The 18,789-nt window shown below is 35.4% G+C and overlaps 1 protein-coding gene across 2 annotated transcripts; it reads right to left on the minus strand.

Moving 5' to 3' along the window:
* Positions 1-2,365: 2,365 nt before the first annotated feature.
* Positions 2,366-16,801, minus strand: LOC125864444 (signal peptide peptidase-like 4). Of its 2 annotated transcripts, XM_049544451.1 has the most exons (14): positions 16,514-16,801; positions 13,317-13,475; positions 13,090-13,201; positions 12,657-12,776; positions 12,305-12,456; positions 11,995-12,177; positions 11,376-11,410; positions 6,749-6,911; positions 5,670-5,723; positions 4,823-4,915; positions 4,556-4,698; positions 3,925-3,995; positions 3,306-3,389; positions 2,366-2,787 (listed from the first exon to the last, which is right to left on the minus strand). In XM_049544451.1, exons 1-14 carry the CDS (start codon positions 16,664-16,666, stop codon positions 2,681-2,683), a joined length of 1,629 nt encoding a protein of 542 aa, XP_049400408.1. In that variant the 5' UTR covers positions 16,667-16,801; the 3' UTR covers positions 2,366-2,680. The 2 variants fall into 2 exon arrangements, with proteins under 2 accessions (XP_049400408.1, XP_049400409.1); XM_049544452.1 differs by lacking the exon at positions 16,514-16,801 and having other exon boundaries at positions 13,090-13,219.
* Positions 16,802-18,789: the final 1,988 nt, after the last annotated feature.

Raw genomic sequence — 18,789 nt, forward strand, 5'->3', positions numbered from 1 at the left:
TATTAATAAATTTAGTACAAAAAAATCATATACAAAGTTCAATTTAATCATTATAAAGTCTTATTCACCAATATATACTCAAATATACATAAAACACTTTGGTGTATCTAAACTTGGTTTTTTGGTGTATTTTTCGAAACTATGAATCTTTATTGGTGGGCACGGATCAGTCACAACATATTTAAGTTCCAACTCAAAAATGATTGTGTTCGCAACTAATTGAGAAGTAGTAGTATTAATTAAGACTTGATAATTGATGTCTACATCATATATCACTCCTTCAATCTTGAAATTCAGATACTTTCTTGCGTTACATTACTAATACTTGTTATCAAAATTCAAATTTTTTTGGTGGAAGATTACAAAAATACTCATTAACAAAATATTATCTTAAAAAAATGTATAATACACCAACACATTTACCCAAAAAAAAGGTCAATATAATATCTAAAATACAATTACTACACCATCACATTCACCAATATATATGCAAACAGAATGGTTTATACAGTATGATGTATTTATTGAAAAATGTTGATCCTGTCGCAATATAAAATGTTTGTAACTATTAAGATAGTATTACAATTTGGTTGTTATTTTGGTATGAAAAACACCAAATTTAAATATCACCAATTTAAACAACATTATTGTTTTACACTTTCAATATGTATACCTCAATCAAACCAAAAACCAAATATGTTATGCAATACCAAGAAATTTAACAAAAATGACGTATGCCACAGACGTATACGCTTACACCAAGCAATTTTAATGTTTATAAATTATCTACAATATATCAAATACACCAAAAATCTACCTAAAAATAAGAAACTAAATATATAAAGTCAAGTTTCGAACTAACAATCATGGGGAAAAAATCATCTTTTAAATTCATTAAGTAAACCAATCAGCAATTCCGTCGTAAAACATATAAATACACCAACCAACACTAACACCATCCATACAACACTATTATTGCCAGATCATAAAAAAGCAATCACAAAAAAAAACACAAAATATTGTATATCTAATATGTAAACCAATCACCAATTCCATCGTGCTTTATTTACATATACCTTTTACATCCATCGTCTATTGTGTTGAATTAGAATCAAAATCATGTTCATATTCATAATTGAATAAACTTTCAGAATAGAGGTAACATAGAGTTTGTTTTGGTATAGGAGAGAAGATATCAATTATACCTGGAAAGTAAATAAATGAAAATTGGAAAAAATAAAAAAAAAATGGGAGAAAAACGTGTGACTTCACGTCTCTCATATTGTTTTCCTTTTTTTCTTCTACTTTTCCCTTTTTTCAAATTTTATTAATATTATTTTCTATTTTTGAAAAAAAACTATTGCTATATTGATGAAAAACAAAATTATTGTTATATAGTGGTTATTAAGGTGCTTATTTTGTATATTTATGTTTTTTGCCCGATAATCGTATTATACAAATACATTTGTTTAAGAGAATACTTTTGAAGTAAAAAGTCTCAAATTCAGAACCTTACCCTGCATGAATTTCATGAAAAACGAACTCATCGATAACCTACTTGATAGAGCCGGCATGGATTGAAGAATGATCAGTTGAGCAACTCTTTATCGTAAAATTATGAAAATTATAGTGTAAAAAAAACACTGATCCAGTAACAAGGATACAAAATCATTGGTATCAGCTGCCAAAAGTAAAACTGAACTCTGTTTCTCAAAATAACTGACAAATAATTGGAGAAAAACAACAAAACATTTAAAGAAAAGTATAATTTAACCANTAGTATAGTAATAATGAGAATTGATAATTGTATTATAAAAATATATTTGTTTAAGAGAATATTTTTAAAGTAAAAAATCTCGAATTCAAAACCTTATCCTGCGTGATTTTCATGAAAAACGAACTCATCGGTAACCTACTTGATAGAGCCAGCATGGATTGAAAATTGAGCACTCTTTATCGTAAAATTATGAAAATTCTTGTGTCAAAAAAACACTGATCCAGTAACAAGGATACAAAATCATTGGTATCAGCTGCCAAAAGTAAAACTGAACTCTGTTTCTCAAAATAACTGACAAATGATTGGAGTAAAACAACAAAACATTTAAAGAAAAGTATAATTTAACCATGGACTTGTACAAATTCCATCATAGACATACATTATCTTAACTTTTACATATGTTGTATAAAAACATATTATGATGCTTGTTTCACTATAAAGCACTCTAAACGCGCTGCCATATAATGAGGGATTTTACAGCTACGAGTGAAGGCCTTGTAAACTGCAAGAGCTGTATAAACGTTATTGGATTTAACTTGTATACACTGACAACGTTGACAATTTTCACATTGTTATAAGGTGTAACCTGTCTTATTTTCTAGATAACTGATTCCACTTTACATTAAACGGTTACTTGTCAGTGTATAGAAGTTAAACTCAAAACTTTGCTGCAACTCTAGTCAACTGCATAACTGGTAAACTACATGCTCTATTTTTCACCTTTTGCTAGTCAGTCATTAACAGCCATTGTATTCGGGGAGTCGGGGGTCGGGGAGAAGCCTAAGTTTAACCTATTGACTTTTGAGAACTCTAACCTCTTTCAGATTTCTAACATATGTACCCTAACTTTGTATTTAGACAAATCAGAGCTATATGTGATTACAGAGAGAGTACGATATCAAATTACTCGGCCGGTTGAAGCTGGATATGCGGGCAAGTCCTATATGGTTCTCCTCTTGTCCATAGATGCTTCAGCTCACCTCTTTTTGCTGCCAACATCAAAAATGTGCCTGGAATTGACAACAACAGATCTCAGTGTACTTCTATATCAAGAACATAACAAGAATATGAAAGGATGAGCTTTTAATGTCTAGAACAGTAAACAAGGGCAGCCAAATGCACAAAGCATCCTGCGTTAGCAAGATCCAGAGAAGGGTTGCACCCCAAGGGGTCTTATTTATATAGTCTACCCTGATGGAAGCATTAGTGGCTGTTTGCCTGCTTCCATGACTTGAACCCATGACCTGAAGACCACACAGAGACAACTTTACCGTTGCTACAAGGATTCCCTCCATATGTCTAGAACAGTAAAAAAATAAGGCAGACTTCAGCCTTCATACATGGACTGCCAAATCATGTCTATAGTATATCCTAAATTCCGAAACTGGCCCCTCTTTCTTTCTTCTATTTTCTGCTATATAGCCAGATTAGTCAACATTTATCTCTTTCAATGCAACAAGATCTTATTTCTGCTCCAAAATAATTTTTATGACAGTATGAATGCCTTTTTCTGCTTCCTGTAACATACCTAATGTCGCCGGAACTATATATAGCAAAGCAGGTTGACCATGGCCGTCCATCAAGTTCAGAGCCACATATGTTGCAAATAAACCTGTTCAAGAAAATAAAAGTCAAACAAGAACTTCGATTAATCCTAAATCTAGCAGAATATGGTAACATTTTCAAAGATGCAATACATGTATATCCCAACTTTTCAGTTGGTCACAGAAAACATGTTAACTTTTGATGAGATGAAAGGGTAGGTATCAAGCTCAAATGTAGACACATGGCCCCCAAAAGAAAAAGAACCTCAAACATTGAGAACATATAACCTTAAAATGTTTCATGAGCTCTAACATTTATGATCTAATTATCTTAACGGTAACAGGAATTGTGGGCAAAAAGAAGTTAATGTGACTGCTATCTGTCACTTTCCAGGTAGCGTGACATTATTCTAGGAGCAATCCTTTGTTTTTATTAGACCAAAAAGATGAAGGGAACGCTGGGAGCGGGGAGAGAGAGATGAGACGTGAAAACGCAAACTGGTATGATCTGTATTGACAAAGAGAAGATGTTATAACTTGGTTACAAGAAGAGCATTATGACAAGTGATTAAATCAAATCACATTTTTTAATGCAAGTTATACCTAAACCATAAGCAGTCATAGTCCATAGAAAATAACCGGCTAGAAGGCTCTTCTTGCACAACCAGTCATATCTGCAACAAAGAGCATAATGTAACAAATAAAAACAAAGAGGTAAAAAGTTTTTGATTGCCTTTATATTTCAAGTTGTAAGCATGAAGCATTAATCATGATACCTCAACCCTTTTTGTTTTATTGATAAGTAGAAAACCCCCTACTTTGGAAGGGCAACAACAACTACTACTAAGACTTGGTCCCAAACAAGAAATTAGGTACATCATTTTCTATAAATTATTACTTTCTTGCGGGCAAGCAAAATTGCTCTTGGCAACCATAAAACATAGACTCCCAGAGGCACCAGCCGGGCCTACAGTCTTTCTGCTAATTGTGTAGACCAAGTGCATAAATCATGCCTTCTTTTGGAGATGAAAAATGTGGTGTAACAAAAAAAGCTGAAGCATTCAAAGACATAGGGCTTTGTGGAAAACATCAATGGTTTAAGTGCAACTGTGATTCAGCTCAACGACCAAATCTTAAAATGAAAGCTACTAGTAATCCAGGTATTAGATACACAGGGCTTTATGGAACCATATTAATGGGTGAAACACAAGTTTCATTTAGCTAGTGATCAAACCTTAGTGAAAATGCTACTAGTAATCCTGGTAAAATTATGTCGCCAAACCCAATGATGCTGTAGCCACCCCAGGGATCACATATTCGCGGGATTTTCAGTAACATGGGAATTCCTTCTTCTCCGCTTTTATAACCACGTGCAACCTGCATCGAAGACAACAACTTCTCATTTGCCAACACCAACACCCTTTTGTAACAGGCAGGGCTGAAAATAGCAAAATACCCAAGTGAACCTAAGATAGAGACCAGCGACCAAGAATGAGCTTACCTCTATCATCACACTCTTGTGGAACACCCATTTGGAAACAAATACCCAAAAAATGTCATAGAAGAAAGCACAAGTAAGAAGAACTGTTCCCACCTGATAATATCAAAGAAAAGAATAATGTTAATCTCCTTTAATGGCTTCACTGCCAGTTCATGTTAAAGTCACAGAATTTGAGTTTAGCCTATAGAGGGGTCATAAAAGCTAAGTTGTTGGGACTCTTCACTTTCGGTGCCACACCCGTGTTGACACGACGTTGGCGTGGGTGTGGGGGTCCTAACAGGATTTGGTCAGCTGACAATAAAGTTTGGTATCCTGCAAGTTAGCGTTGCAAACCTCCCTTGTGAGTTCAAGGGATTAGGTTGCGTATCTGTTTACTAAACCTTTAGGGGTTTCCAGATTGAATTACATTTGCAACAAGCAAGGGGCTGGATGCACATGATAAATGCCTCTAGCATGACAGGAGTGTTCAGTGAAAAAGGGTTTCGATATTCTTACTGTAAACCATTGTATTCATTCATGTACGTATAAAGTCAGTCATAAGTGACTGACAACTTTACTCCCCTCTCACTCCTTTTTTTTACATCTGTTGGGGGAAAAAACGAAAAATAGATGTCACTCAATTCAAAGGTATTGTCAGTATTAGCTCTTTGAGGAACATTTATCTGCTCACTGTTGACGTATAAAATTAGGGCACAACATTTAAGAAGGAATTGCTAATCCAAGGTTAGAAGCCCCGAGGAGAGAAGGTGCTGTCAGAAAATGATTTGCTTGTGGTCTAAATACCAGAAACAATTACTCACAAAATCCACCCTGTAATGAGAAAATCCAGCACAATGAATTGATTTACCTTGAGATTGGGAACTCGTATGATCTGAAGAACGGTGATGATCAATGCCATACCCTAGTTAAGATAAGAAAGAAAATATGGTCATACGTTTTTATTGATAAAGGTAAATTGATCGTTAATTGAAGAGGCATACACCAAATAGACAATATTAAGCTGATAAGAACACATACTACACTTGATCTCAGACAAAAGCCACAGTGAGGTATACACCTCGTATACATGGTATATACAAAAAATGCAAGTTACATGAGAACATATTTATCCACAAACAACATCCAAGCCTTGACACATTGGAGTATCATGTGTGCTCCAAAGTGAACACAAGACAAAATGATTCCCCTTATATTTACATGAGAACTTTCAACTCCCTCACACACTTTCTATTTTTCTCCTTCCAAACTGTCCACATGAGCACAAAGAAGGTTACCTCCCATGCTTTTCTCCACGTGTTCTTCCTCCTGAATTTCCCTCCAAGTAGCCTAATGATTCGTGGCATTACCCACTTACGTATCTCATCCTGTGCTTCACAATCTAAGTTTGAACTAGCAATGTAATGTGTACTATAACTTTTTATAAAAGAGAGATAAAAAGGTGCTCAAGAACACAGGTACTGCAATATAGGTGCTGAGGTTTCTACCCATATATTGATAATATAAAAGGAGCAGATTTCCCCTTTTTTCTCACAATAAATACTTTGAAGTACATGTCTACTCATTTTCAAACATATCATGACTTCACGTTGACAAGATCAGAGCAGCTTCTTTTTCTTTTGAAGTACATAAAAAGGAGTTTATTCCTTCAACTGAATAAGTTGATACACCGCAACAAAATGTCAATTTTTTACATGGTTCACTAGCACATAAGACCAATATCACAACTTCTTGCATACCCAGTGGTTAGACATCACTCCATGGCAAAACTTACATTAGAGCATCTCTTTAACCAGTAGGTAGAATCAGTCAGGTGAAACAGGGAAACAAAAGACAGATTATTTGCATTATGTGAAGGTAGGCAGTTGGATTTATAAATAAATACAAAAAATTACAAGGGAACAAGTGTAATATGATAATAGTTCTTACAAGTATGTCTTGACCTATCCAAGCAAAGGAGACATGACGGAAAACCGCCCACATAACAGCGAAAGCTAAGCAGAAAGGAGAAATTGCCAGAGTAAGATATGAAACAGGCCCCAGAAGTGGAACTTTAAGAAACGATTCTTGAGCATGTTCAAACCATCTGAAACTACAAATAATGACTGTTAGCCACATGTGACATGTCTGAGAACCAACTAATGAAATGACATTATGGTAAGTAAAATGAAATTACACCTTGTCTCAAGAATAAAATAACAGAAACCTAGTCACAATCACCAATTCAACATTATTACTAATGACGACGGGCTCTTAGAGCACCATCGTGAAAAGATAAGGAAAACTTCAACTAAGGATAAAAAAACGGATATTAATTATTGTTCTGTGCTTGATAAAAAGAAGCCATAGTTTCCTCGAATCAAGGGATGAAGAATCCAGATGTAATTGTTACTGTTCTATCCTGAAATGCTATCCCAAACAAACATGAAAAGTGGGAAGAAATCAAACTAAAATGTTTAACCTGATGAGAAATAGGAAACAAAGCCTATGATATGCCTTAACAATTTTGAGCACTTTACAGTCAAAATGATATCATGTATATTTCTCCTTTAAGGGAATATTTTGCCTTCCTCAAAAGCCTACTTCTTCTGGAAGCCAAATATGTCCAAGTAACTGAAATATCATCCAATGCCGAGGAGGCCCTTAGAATCTTCAAAGGGGTCATTGTCCTAAACAGATTATACACTTCTCACTTCAAGAAGTCAAACTAGGTATCTTTCATTAAGACTTTATATACCTTTTTTTGAGAATGGTAAACTTTACTTCTATATATCCACAAGTGTACTACAACAAAGTGTAGTCCCCCATCACAAAATTCTCTTTACAAAATCCTAATAATTCTAATTACAACCAGTCAATTGCATTAAAAACATTTCCAATGTTGTCCCTAGCTACTTGTTTACACCAAAAATAGTAAAGGCCTAAGCAGTCTGTCTTGATCTTCTGTATGTTGCTCTTTTTGCCTTCAAAATGTCTCTGATTTCTCTCCTTCCATATGGTCCACCAGATACATGCGGGAACCATCTTCCATATCTCCTCCTTTCTTCCTGCATTTCCATCATTGTTCCAACTTTTTAGCACTTCTTTGATTCTCCCAGGTTTCACCCACCTGATCTTCCTCTTGTGTAAGAACATCTGCCACAGTTGGTCTGTCCATTTACAATGCAAAAAGAGATGGTTGACTGTCTCTATTTGTTCTTCACATAGATAGCATCTAGAGCATAGGTTGTGTTTCCTCTTGTTAAGGTTTTGATGAGTGAGGATTGCTTCCTATATCAGTAACCATGTAAAGTAGTTTACCTTATAAGGCACTTTGGTCTTCCAAAGCATTCTCCATGGCCATCCTCTCTCCTGAGTATTTGTTCCTGTCAGATCCTTGTAAGCAGACCTGACAGTGAAAATACCTTTGCTATCCACCTTCCACACCAAACTGTCCTTTTCTTCTGTAAGGTTGAGATTTTGAGGGACTGTATTCTGAAAATCTGCTGTAACGTTCACTTCCCAGTCATTTAAATTCCTTCTTAGACGAAGATTCCAACCTTGTCCTGTCCATAGTTCAGCCACAGTAGCATCCTGAGCCTGGCATAAGTTGTAAAGTTCAGGAAAAGTTTGATTGAGAGGCCATAGCCCACACCATATATCCTTCCAGAAAGCCACCTTCTCTCCATTTCCAACCTTGCAACTTGTTCTTGTTGAAACTAGTTGCCATAGCTTCCTGATGGATCTCCATACACTGCAATTATAAGGAGTTGTCACCTCCTTTGTTATCCATCCATCCTGCATGCCATATTTTGACCTGATCACTTCTTTCCATAGAGCTTCTTCTGGAGATGCAAACTTCCATAACCACTTCATCATCAGACTTTTGTTGTGTCTGTGTAGCTTCGTAATGTTTAAGCCCCTTCCTTTCTTGCTTTCCAGTAGCTCCTCCGATTTCACTAGATGATATTTCTTCTTGTCTTCACTTCCTTTCCATATGAAGTTTCTCCTAACAACATCCAGTCTGTCAGTAACACTGGCTGGGATAGGAAAGAGTGACATCATATATGAAGGGATAGAGTCCATTACACTGCTTACCAAAGTGAGTCTGCCACCTGTGGATAGGTATTGGCTTTTCCAGTAAGCTAATCTTTTTTCACACCTCTCTATCACACCACTCCATATGTTCTTGGACTTGCTCTTAGCTCCTAAGGGCATTCCCAGGTATGTGGTTGGGAGTTCACCCACTTTTCCCCCTAACTTTTCTGCCAGATCTTCAATGTTTGGCACTGTATTAACTGGGTATATGAAACTCTAACCCCAGTTTATGTGCAAACCAGAAACCGCTTCAAAGATGTTGAAAATAACTCTGAGAATTAACATTTGTTCCCCTGTGGCACCACAAAACACTAGTGTCATCTGCATATTGCAGATGTGTTATCTCTATATTATTACCTGCTATGTCTCCCACTTGAAATCCTCTGACCCATCCTCTGATTTTTGCTGTTTGTATGAGGTTGCTTAGTCCCTCCATGGCAAGGATGAAAAGGAAAGGGGACAGAGGATCCCCTTGCCTTAAACCCCTACCGGAGGAGAAAAAGCCACATGGACTTCTGCCATGATGAAAAGGAAAGGGGACAGAGGATCCCCTTGCCTTAAACCCCTACCGGAGGAGAAAAGGCCACATGGACTTCTGTTTATCAAAATTGAGAACTTTACTGTGCTGATACACTGTTTGATCCACCTGCGCCACCTTGAACCAAAACCCATCCTCTGCAGCATATTCATTAAGAAGTCCCAATTTAGGTGATCATATGCTTTCTGGATGTCCAGTTTACATAGAATCCCTGCTTGTTTGTCTTGTTTTCTTGAGTCTGCACACTCGTTTGCCACCAGTACTGCATCCATGATCTATCTGTTCTTGATGAAAGCCGTTTGTTGCCTTCCCACTAGCTTATGTATCACTCTTTTCAACCTTTCTACTAGGACCTTCGCAATTATTTTATATACTCCCCCCACAAGACTTATGGGCCTAAAATCATTAAGCTCCATTGCTCCTACCTTTTTTGGAATTAATGTCACAAAAGTAGCATTTATGCTTTTCACAAAAGTCCCCTCCCTGTGGAAAGCCTTGATGCTTTTAATATTCTGAAATACAAAAGCATCACAAAACAACCCTTCTCAGTAGTCTGCTAACCCATATTTTGGCATCTTCGTTTACTAAGGGTACTGTTTGGTTTTCTTAGCCATTCCACCTCTTACTAGTAATAGTTACTACCCCTTTCTGCCTATTTTATGTGGAATACATTCATTTTAGCAAAAATCATGACTCCTTTATGTACTTCAAAACAGTTAAACTTTACCCTTCCCAGGTTACCCTTAATGACATGATTTTGTAGCCACAGAAATGTCTATCGGATATTTTAAACCACAAGTGTCAAAGTCTTTGCCTGTTTTGAACGCCGTAGCCAGTCAAATACCTTTCCAAAAATTAAGACAGAGCGAGTAATATTTTTTATGGTTCAAATAAGTCTTGAACTACTACTTTTTTTTTTTTGATGACAAGGGAAACCAGCAGCCGCTACCCTTTGGGTGCGCACAGGGTAAAACCCCCGCTCCTATGCAATAGCTCGCAAACCACATATGCAAGTTTAATGCCAGGATAATGGAAAAAGATTTTTGAAATGCTAAAGTTAGAATCAAACTGAAAGAGCTAATTTTCCAAACTTCTGCCTCTCATTTGCGAGAACAATTCCTCGTCATTGTTCTATACCCATTATTTAATTGTCAGTGCTTTCAGATTTTATTCCACATATTTTGATCTTTGCTTATGAGTTCATGCTATTATTGCACTGGAAGACGTGAATGCCCATAGATCCGGCCCCAACCAAAGCCTGCAAGAGTGTCATAATGTATTTAACAAGCCATGAGGGCCCACAATTATGGTTCAATATCATCAACTGTGCTAGGATTACACATTTAGATTTAAAAAGCATAGAAGAGAGTAGATGTACCAATGGTTACACAAACAGAAAGACAGCTTTGAACTTGCTTATAAGCATTGATGTTGCCAATGCGGATGTCTTATCAACACTTAAATAGATTGATCACTCCAAACCCGAGAATTACCTTAAGTCCCCTGAACTCAAGGGAGAAGTTTAAAGAGGAGGGTTAAAGGATGTGTAGGTTGATCCGAAACTTGTATACTATTAGCTGTACAGCTGCACATTCAGGGGAATATATCCTCCTTTCTGTACTAAATTTCCAAATAAAAAAGAAGTGCCCCAGTGGAAACTTAAAACTAATGAACACCTGCATCATTGAATGAGAGGGATTCGGTATTTATCCACTATCCACTACAATGGTTAATATAGAACGAAGAACGAAGGGGGCTGAATCAGCCAACCACCCAAGAAAAGGGGGAAATTTAAGTTTGGTCCCAATTCTACTCACAGTAATACTTGAAAATTCTCCTCTCACTCCGTTTCCTCTTCACCCTCCCTATTTTTCAAACAAACTGTTTGACACAATGTTATTAAAAAGATAACAACTAGTAACACCAATAAAATAAACATACCATGATAACACGGTCACCAAACAGGTTTGTAGACCCTGCAAGCACAATGAGGAATAGTGTCAGCATGGAATTCATAAATTGTCAAGTGGAGACAAGATGAGTTTATTCCGTTCATTTTGTTCATCTACTTCAAGTACTTAACTATCCCTTGCTAGCAAGTTATTAGCTTCAGCTCAACTAATATTGAATCACCTACAGATGGAAGTTATTAAGAAGTACAAAACGAAAATGTATTTAGTTGCTACCTTTATTGAGATTTATTAGTTGAATTAAAATTAATATATTGTATCCTTGGGTGTAGACTCCTCATTAGGTACTGTTGAACTGTGTCATACATCTCATTGGAAAGCTTAAATTGAGAGAGTACACTATTAATTATTAATTAATTACTTCATATGTCTTCAATACGCCCCCTCACGTGCTGATATAACTCTTTTTCTTCGCCTAGCACAGTAGCACGTCAATTCTTTTTTGATAATGGGGTGACAATGAGACTTGAACCCAGGAAAAGATTACCATGATGAACTATGTGACCATCTCATCTAAGAAACTTAGCTGATAGAGAAAATACATTATTAACTGATCACTTGATTATGTCTTTTATAGCTAAGAGACATACCTCAACACCGCCGATGCAAAATAGAACCACCAGAACCTCAATAAACCAGAAGGACATCAATTTGTAAAGCATAATCAAGAAGCAGGATGCAACCACCACGAACAGAAGTGCTGATGTTGTGTTGATGTCCAATACACCACCAGAATGAGTCACCTCCTTGCCACCATAATCATCTGAGCCATCCTACAAGAGCAAGATACATACTCAACCAAGTTGTCAAGGAGAGGTGCAATGAGCATTCGCATATCTAAAAAATGCAATGACTCACTAACGAGAGGGGAAAAGTAATCGGGGAATGACTATGACTTACTTTTAAGAACTTGTCCTGCTCAATTGCGGCTTCTCTAGCACTCCATGCAGACCAATAAGAAGCACATAAAATCGTAACAACTGACATAAGCCATAGAAACACTTCAGCTACATCAACCGTTGGACGTTTCGGAGAGTACATCTGCACAGAAACTGAGCAGAAGGGAAATCTGTAAGTCATAATTGTGGGAACAAATCCACAAGAATAGATTCCACATTAACTAATAGTGAAGCAAGATAAGGAAGCTGGTGAACCACAAGTAAGCATCTAACTACATTCCCCTCCAACCCCCCCCCTCCCCCCATCCCACCCCACAAATGGACTAACAAGAAATGAAATATAATAAGCCTACCTGTAGAACTGTTCCTGAGAAACTCTATCAGGCTTGTACCTGCATCTTGTGGCAGCATCACAGCAGGGATACCGATGTCCACATCAGATTCACCGGGATCACAAACCATCTTGAAGAGCTCTACAGAGAAATACGAGAAGACCACAAAATTATATTTAAACCCCCTTGGCCTGTGCATATAAAGAAACAATACTCGAAAAGTGTTTGGATTACAAGAACAAGAAATTCAGGTATTCATTTGTTTTTCCCAGGCATATTCTAATGAAGCTTAACGTATAGGCACCACATTCAGTTGAAATGTTATAATGCCTGCTATGTAGATTAGAGCAGTTTGCACAAGTACATATCAAGTTAAGAGCCTAAATTCATATTAGAACAAGGGAAAAGAAAAAGGAAATTACAGAGGAAAATGTTGAAATAAAAGCAGCAAAACCTGTTTGATTGTTTATAATGATGATTGCTGAAGCACCAGCAGCTTCTGCAACTTTTGCTTTTGTGGTGAAACTGCAATTACCTCGGTGCACCAGGATGGCCTCACTGGTGAGCTATCACACAATCAAGACCTAAAAGGTGAGCTTGCTACTTATATGACAACCAGTTGATGTCTCTGATAGAAGGAATCACGTTTTGCAAAAAAGGCAAGATAAATGTGAGATCAACCTTATTCCTAGGCATGCTACAACAATCTGGTGGGTCTGCAAAAGCAAGCCTCGTCTGATTAGCACGCTTCTCCTTTGATTCCAATGTGGGGCCAAATCGAGCACCAAGGCCAACAAACTGAGTTACTTCATTCCCGTTAACCCATGTTGGAACTTTTACCTATTTGAGGAAACACTATATAAGAGATGGATGTTGTGACAAGTGCAAATTTGAGAACAATAATTGAAGTACATTGGAGCACTATTCTGCTAACACAATGCCAAACAACAAAACATAACTTCTATGCCAGCCATACCATGGAATTATGTCAAATGAGTCAATACAGCACCGTGTGTCCCAGTAAGTTTTACAAACTACATGTATGACAAAACTATAGAATCAGGAGTATTCATCTCTATCTGTTCAATGATCAAGGAAATAAACAATTATCATGACAAAAGTGAAATTCACTTTTTATTAGTTCTAATCCATCAAGTTCAGGGCTCTATACATGTTGTATTAAAAGAAGACTACTGAGGATGGCAAATTTCCAGTTCTACCCATTTGGAAGTCCTTTTGATTTGACCTCATAAACTGATGCCATGGAGCAAGCTGGTGGTGGATTTAAGCTATCGAGCCTGCCTTTTCTGTTTGGAAGGTTTATTCCTTATTTTCTTAAAGAAATGGCAGAAACACAACCTGATGAATGATTCACTCAAAATGTACAAGAAAATGCACTGAAGAGTCATATCAACTAAAGATGCAAATTAAACTTTGGGCATCAAAGATATCATACACTCCCAACCTGATTGGATGATCTTCAGGCCAGTATATTTGGGCATCACTATCACAAACTATAGTTGCCAAAATGGGTTCTACCCAGTAAAACCTTCAATTCCTGGCCTGGATGCTTTTAGACTGATACTTTATCTACTGTTATCAAAATAAGGATACACCAGAGGCAGTTGCCAAGTTCTATAATAAAGAACCTAATCTTCTTTTCTGCACGTTAACCATTTTAACTTCATTCTTCCAATTCACTTCGCATATATTTTTCCTTTCAGACTGAAAATATGGCTCTCTTAGACCTAACTCATCCCATAAAACCTATCTCATGAGGGGAGGAATGCCCATTCTCTCAACCAATTCGGGACTTAACATAGCCCAGCCCTTTCACTTGACCCATTCCCTTAATGGAAAAGGTATTCACCTCCAAAATTCAAGCAACTAATAAAGATTTTTTTTTTAAAATTGCAACTAATAAAGATTAATAGCCTCTCTGTCCAAATTGGTAGGTTCACTTTCAACTTGGCAAATCATTACGAATAGACGAAACGTGAGCATATTTAAAATACTAATACTATATATGGAACCAACTAACTAAAGTCAAACATGAAACATGTGGATGCAAATTTAAAATTTTGGAATTTTCGAGGTTGAGAAAGCATTGCATAGTGAAGGTACCGTGTACTATCTGGTCTGCGTTATACTTCCTTGGGATTAAGGTCTTTCCTTTTAAGAAAATTTGCAATTATTTTGAATGGCTCAATAAAGAAAGGTGGAAATTCAATTTGACCTGGAAAGCTTTTCAATTACTTTGTCTGCATGTAACATCTATGCAATAATTACCCTCAAATTACATGACTACCACATCTTAAAGCTCAAGGTACAGAGAGTTTGGAATTATTTATTTATTTTTAGAATTATAGCATTTCCCCTCATACACAGCCTAATCCTCTTTTCTTTTTCTTTTTTTTTGGGGGGGGGTTAAGCATATGAAAATATTTTCATTGATGGGTGTCAGTCAAACTAGAATGTAACCGCCACCTTCTATAATACAACAACTACAACATACCAAGTGTAGTCCATAAGTGGTGTCTAGGGAGGGTAGGATGTATGCAAACCTTACCATTACATTTGTAGGGTATAGAGTATAAAGGTTGTTTCCTATAGACCCTCAGCTTAAAAGAGAAGTTTTCACCGCCTTCTCTAATACAAGTGAGCTCCAAAGAGATAGTATTCCCTCAGTCCCAAATTGTTTGTCACTATTGCTTTTAGATTAAAATTTTGATGGATGGGTTTACAATAAATTGTTTAGATATGATGTACTTTTTTATACGATTACCAAATAGGTAAACTTCATTTTACAAAAATTACCCTCAAACTATTTGACCACCACATCTAAATGCTTAAGGTATAGACTTTTTAGGATTATAGCATGTTCCCTCACACGCGGCCGGTTAAGCATGTGAAAACATTTTGGTTGATGGGCAACCGTCAAACTAAAATGTAAAACCACCTCCTTATCCTAATACCATGTGAAATTGTATGACCACCTCATTTATTTCATATATAGGGAGAGAACACATTTATTAGTATGATTTTAGGTTTGCAACATCCGCTATTACTATGAACTCATTCTTTCTAACTCTACTATAAATCTCTACTCCACAGGACAAGTGGAGTATAAATTGGGTGGTTAGGAGTAAATTTATCATCAGGATGCATCACGGATAAACTGCAAAATAAGCATTTAACAGAATAACAACACAGCAAGCATACTCTACCCACTGAAAATCTAATACAACAATAAATAACACAGAAAAATAGCAATGGAAAAATCCAATCTTTAACCCCAAACAGATAATTTCAGTTATAACATAGAACCAATTAAATGTAGTCATGGATCACGAAACCAAACCAACAAGAAAAAGAGATCTAGAGAAATAGTATCCCCTCTATTCCAAATTGCCAAGCACTATTACTATTACATTCAAATTCTTACGAATGAGTTTACAATAATTTATTTATTATTCTAATAATCGTGGTGTCTGTGCCAGCTCTCGCACACCTAGGCTAATTGCATACCTATCACCTCCCACCAACAAGTAACAGGTAACTAATGTTTTTGTCTATGCTAGGATTCGAACGTGAGACCTCATGGTACTCCAGGTTTCATACTAATAAGCAACCTTCAATTCTACAACATCAATAAAATTAACCTTAGAATTCAAATTAAAAATTAGATAAGTTAACAAAACCATAACACAAACCAGTAACAACCACAACAAACCAGATTTACATTTATACAAAACACAGAACAAACACATCCATACACATAAGCACAAAAAAAATAAACTTTTTAGCAAGAAAGACTCAAAAAAAATTTCAAAATTCTGAAAAATGAAAAAAAGTAGTTTAAAAGAATCAGATATTACCAGTACAAAATTGTTGTTACAACCAGGTCGATGTGGAGCTACATTATCTTGATGAACTATATCACCTCCAATAACCAAAAAACAAGAATTCAGCAAAAAAACAGCAAAAACTACACAAAAACAACAGGAAAAAACTCCTCTTTTGAACCCCATTTACTCAAAATTTCAAGAATTTTTTTCTCAATCTTGAAAATTAAAGTCAATGGGTGAATTGGATGTTTGTTAGTTTTTTTTTTTTTTTTTTGTGATGAAAATGTTTTTGAAGAGTGAAGGAAGTGGTCTATGTATGAAAAAAAAAAAGGAAGGAAGAAAGAAATATAGTCAAGTTTTATTTTTAATTTATTTATTTAGTCAATAATGCATTGTTTGGGTGTTGTTACTTTTTCGGCTAATTTACGACAAGTACGACTGCCTTGTAACCGTTGATTTAGTCAATTAAATTTTTAAAATTTATAGATTTCGCACACGCGGTGTTAACGAGTGGTTGACACGTTCTTCAAGTTTGTTGACTCTTTCCGAATGCAATTATTATTACCCTCTCTGTTCACTTTGAGCTCTGCACATTTCTTAAAAAATATTTTCTTCATTTTCATTTAGTTATCATTATTTTAAATTTCACATCGAAACTAAGTAAGTTTACTATTGACTTATTTAGTGCTCTGAAGTTAAATTTTCAATAAATGAATATGAATTAATTTATCTTGATTAATTAATTTGATCAATAAACATAAATTAAGTATTTAGTTTTTCTACGTTGGACAAATGTGTATTTTCAAGATTTATTACTTTCAAAGGATAAAATATGAAGAATATAGTCATTTATGTAATGATTTTGTGAAATGACAAATATTAATGATCATTTATTTTTGTAAGGATGATATATAAATAGGAACGGAGAGAGTACTTTTTATGTCTTTCAATTTGTGTGATTTAGTTTGACTTGATACGAAATTTAAAAAAGAAAAGATTTTAAAAACTTATGACCTAAAATAAATCATTTGATTTACAATCAATCCATTATAATTGACATTTTAAAGTTAAATTATTACTAAATACTATAAAAGTGTGTCATTCTTTTTTAAATTAATTAGGAAAAAAAGTCGGTCATATGAATTGGGACAAAGAAATAATGATTAATATGATTATTTGACAAAAGGGAGTTGCTCGGATGATAAGCATCTCTCACTTCTAACCCTAAGATTATGAGTTTTACAACCCTAAGATTGATGCTAATTGATGTATACTCTTAGATATTGTGAAATAATTTGTGGAGTAAGAAATTAATATTAAAAAGAAAATTTAAAAGAAAATTAATATATTAAATTAAAATAAAAAATAAAAAATAAAATGTATTATTAATTTTAAAATAATAGAGGAATAAAAATAAACACAAGGAAGTATTACTATGGATATAATAAAAGTAGCTTTCATTTATTGAACTTTAAAGTGTAATCTCTATTTGGTTTTTTTTTTTAAACCTCATGACAACAAATTTGGAGGTGAGAGTGACATAACTTTTATCCTTTTTGGGTGGGGAATACTTTTTTTGTAACACCCCGTATTCGAAACGGACCAAAAATGCAGATTTTGAAAAGTTGCAGGTGCAACTTACGGTCACCATCCACAGACCGTAGGTCAGACCACGGCCCGTCTTGGTGGTCCGTGGTTCGCCACTGCAACCCCTCCCCAGCCAGCTCAGAAANATCCAAACAAACAAATTTGGAAGATAAAATGTATATTAGCTTAAAAAGAGGAAGAAAGCGTGGAGTTGTTACACGTAATTCTTTCTCACTAGATTCCTTTAATTTAGAAGATGTCAAAATATTTGTTTCAACTTATTTTCTCAAAAAATTAACTATAGATAAAAAATTAAGAATATTTTTTAATGTATATATAATAGATGTAAATCCTTTTAATTTGTTTATGTATTTTACTCCTTATAACACTTGTAGTAAAAATTCTAGCTCAATAAATGCTTATAGTGTGTCAACAAGAATTGTGGTGGAGTGGTAAGTACTCCTTCATTGTTAATCAAAGGTTTCGAGTTCGAGCCTCCCTATGTATGAATTCGTCGTTTTACCCTCAATGTAGGATTTTCTGGCGCTGACGCAAATTCAAAGTTAGTCGAATTTCAATGTTTCAGAAAAAAAAAGTGTTCCTTACATAATTAGATTTCCGGTCTTTGAAAACTACTGTCAAATTATGGTAGCCTAATGTTGATCTTTAGCTCTCATACGTAATTAACAAATCCTAACACTCCTATAATCACCCAACCT

This window comes from Solanum stenotomum, chromosome 5, assembly GCF_019186545.1.
Source record: "Solanum stenotomum isolate F172 chromosome 5, ASM1918654v1, whole genome shotgun sequence".
In the NCBI taxonomy this organism is placed as follows: Eukaryota; Viridiplantae; Streptophyta; class Magnoliopsida; order Solanales; family Solanaceae; genus Solanum; species Solanum stenotomum.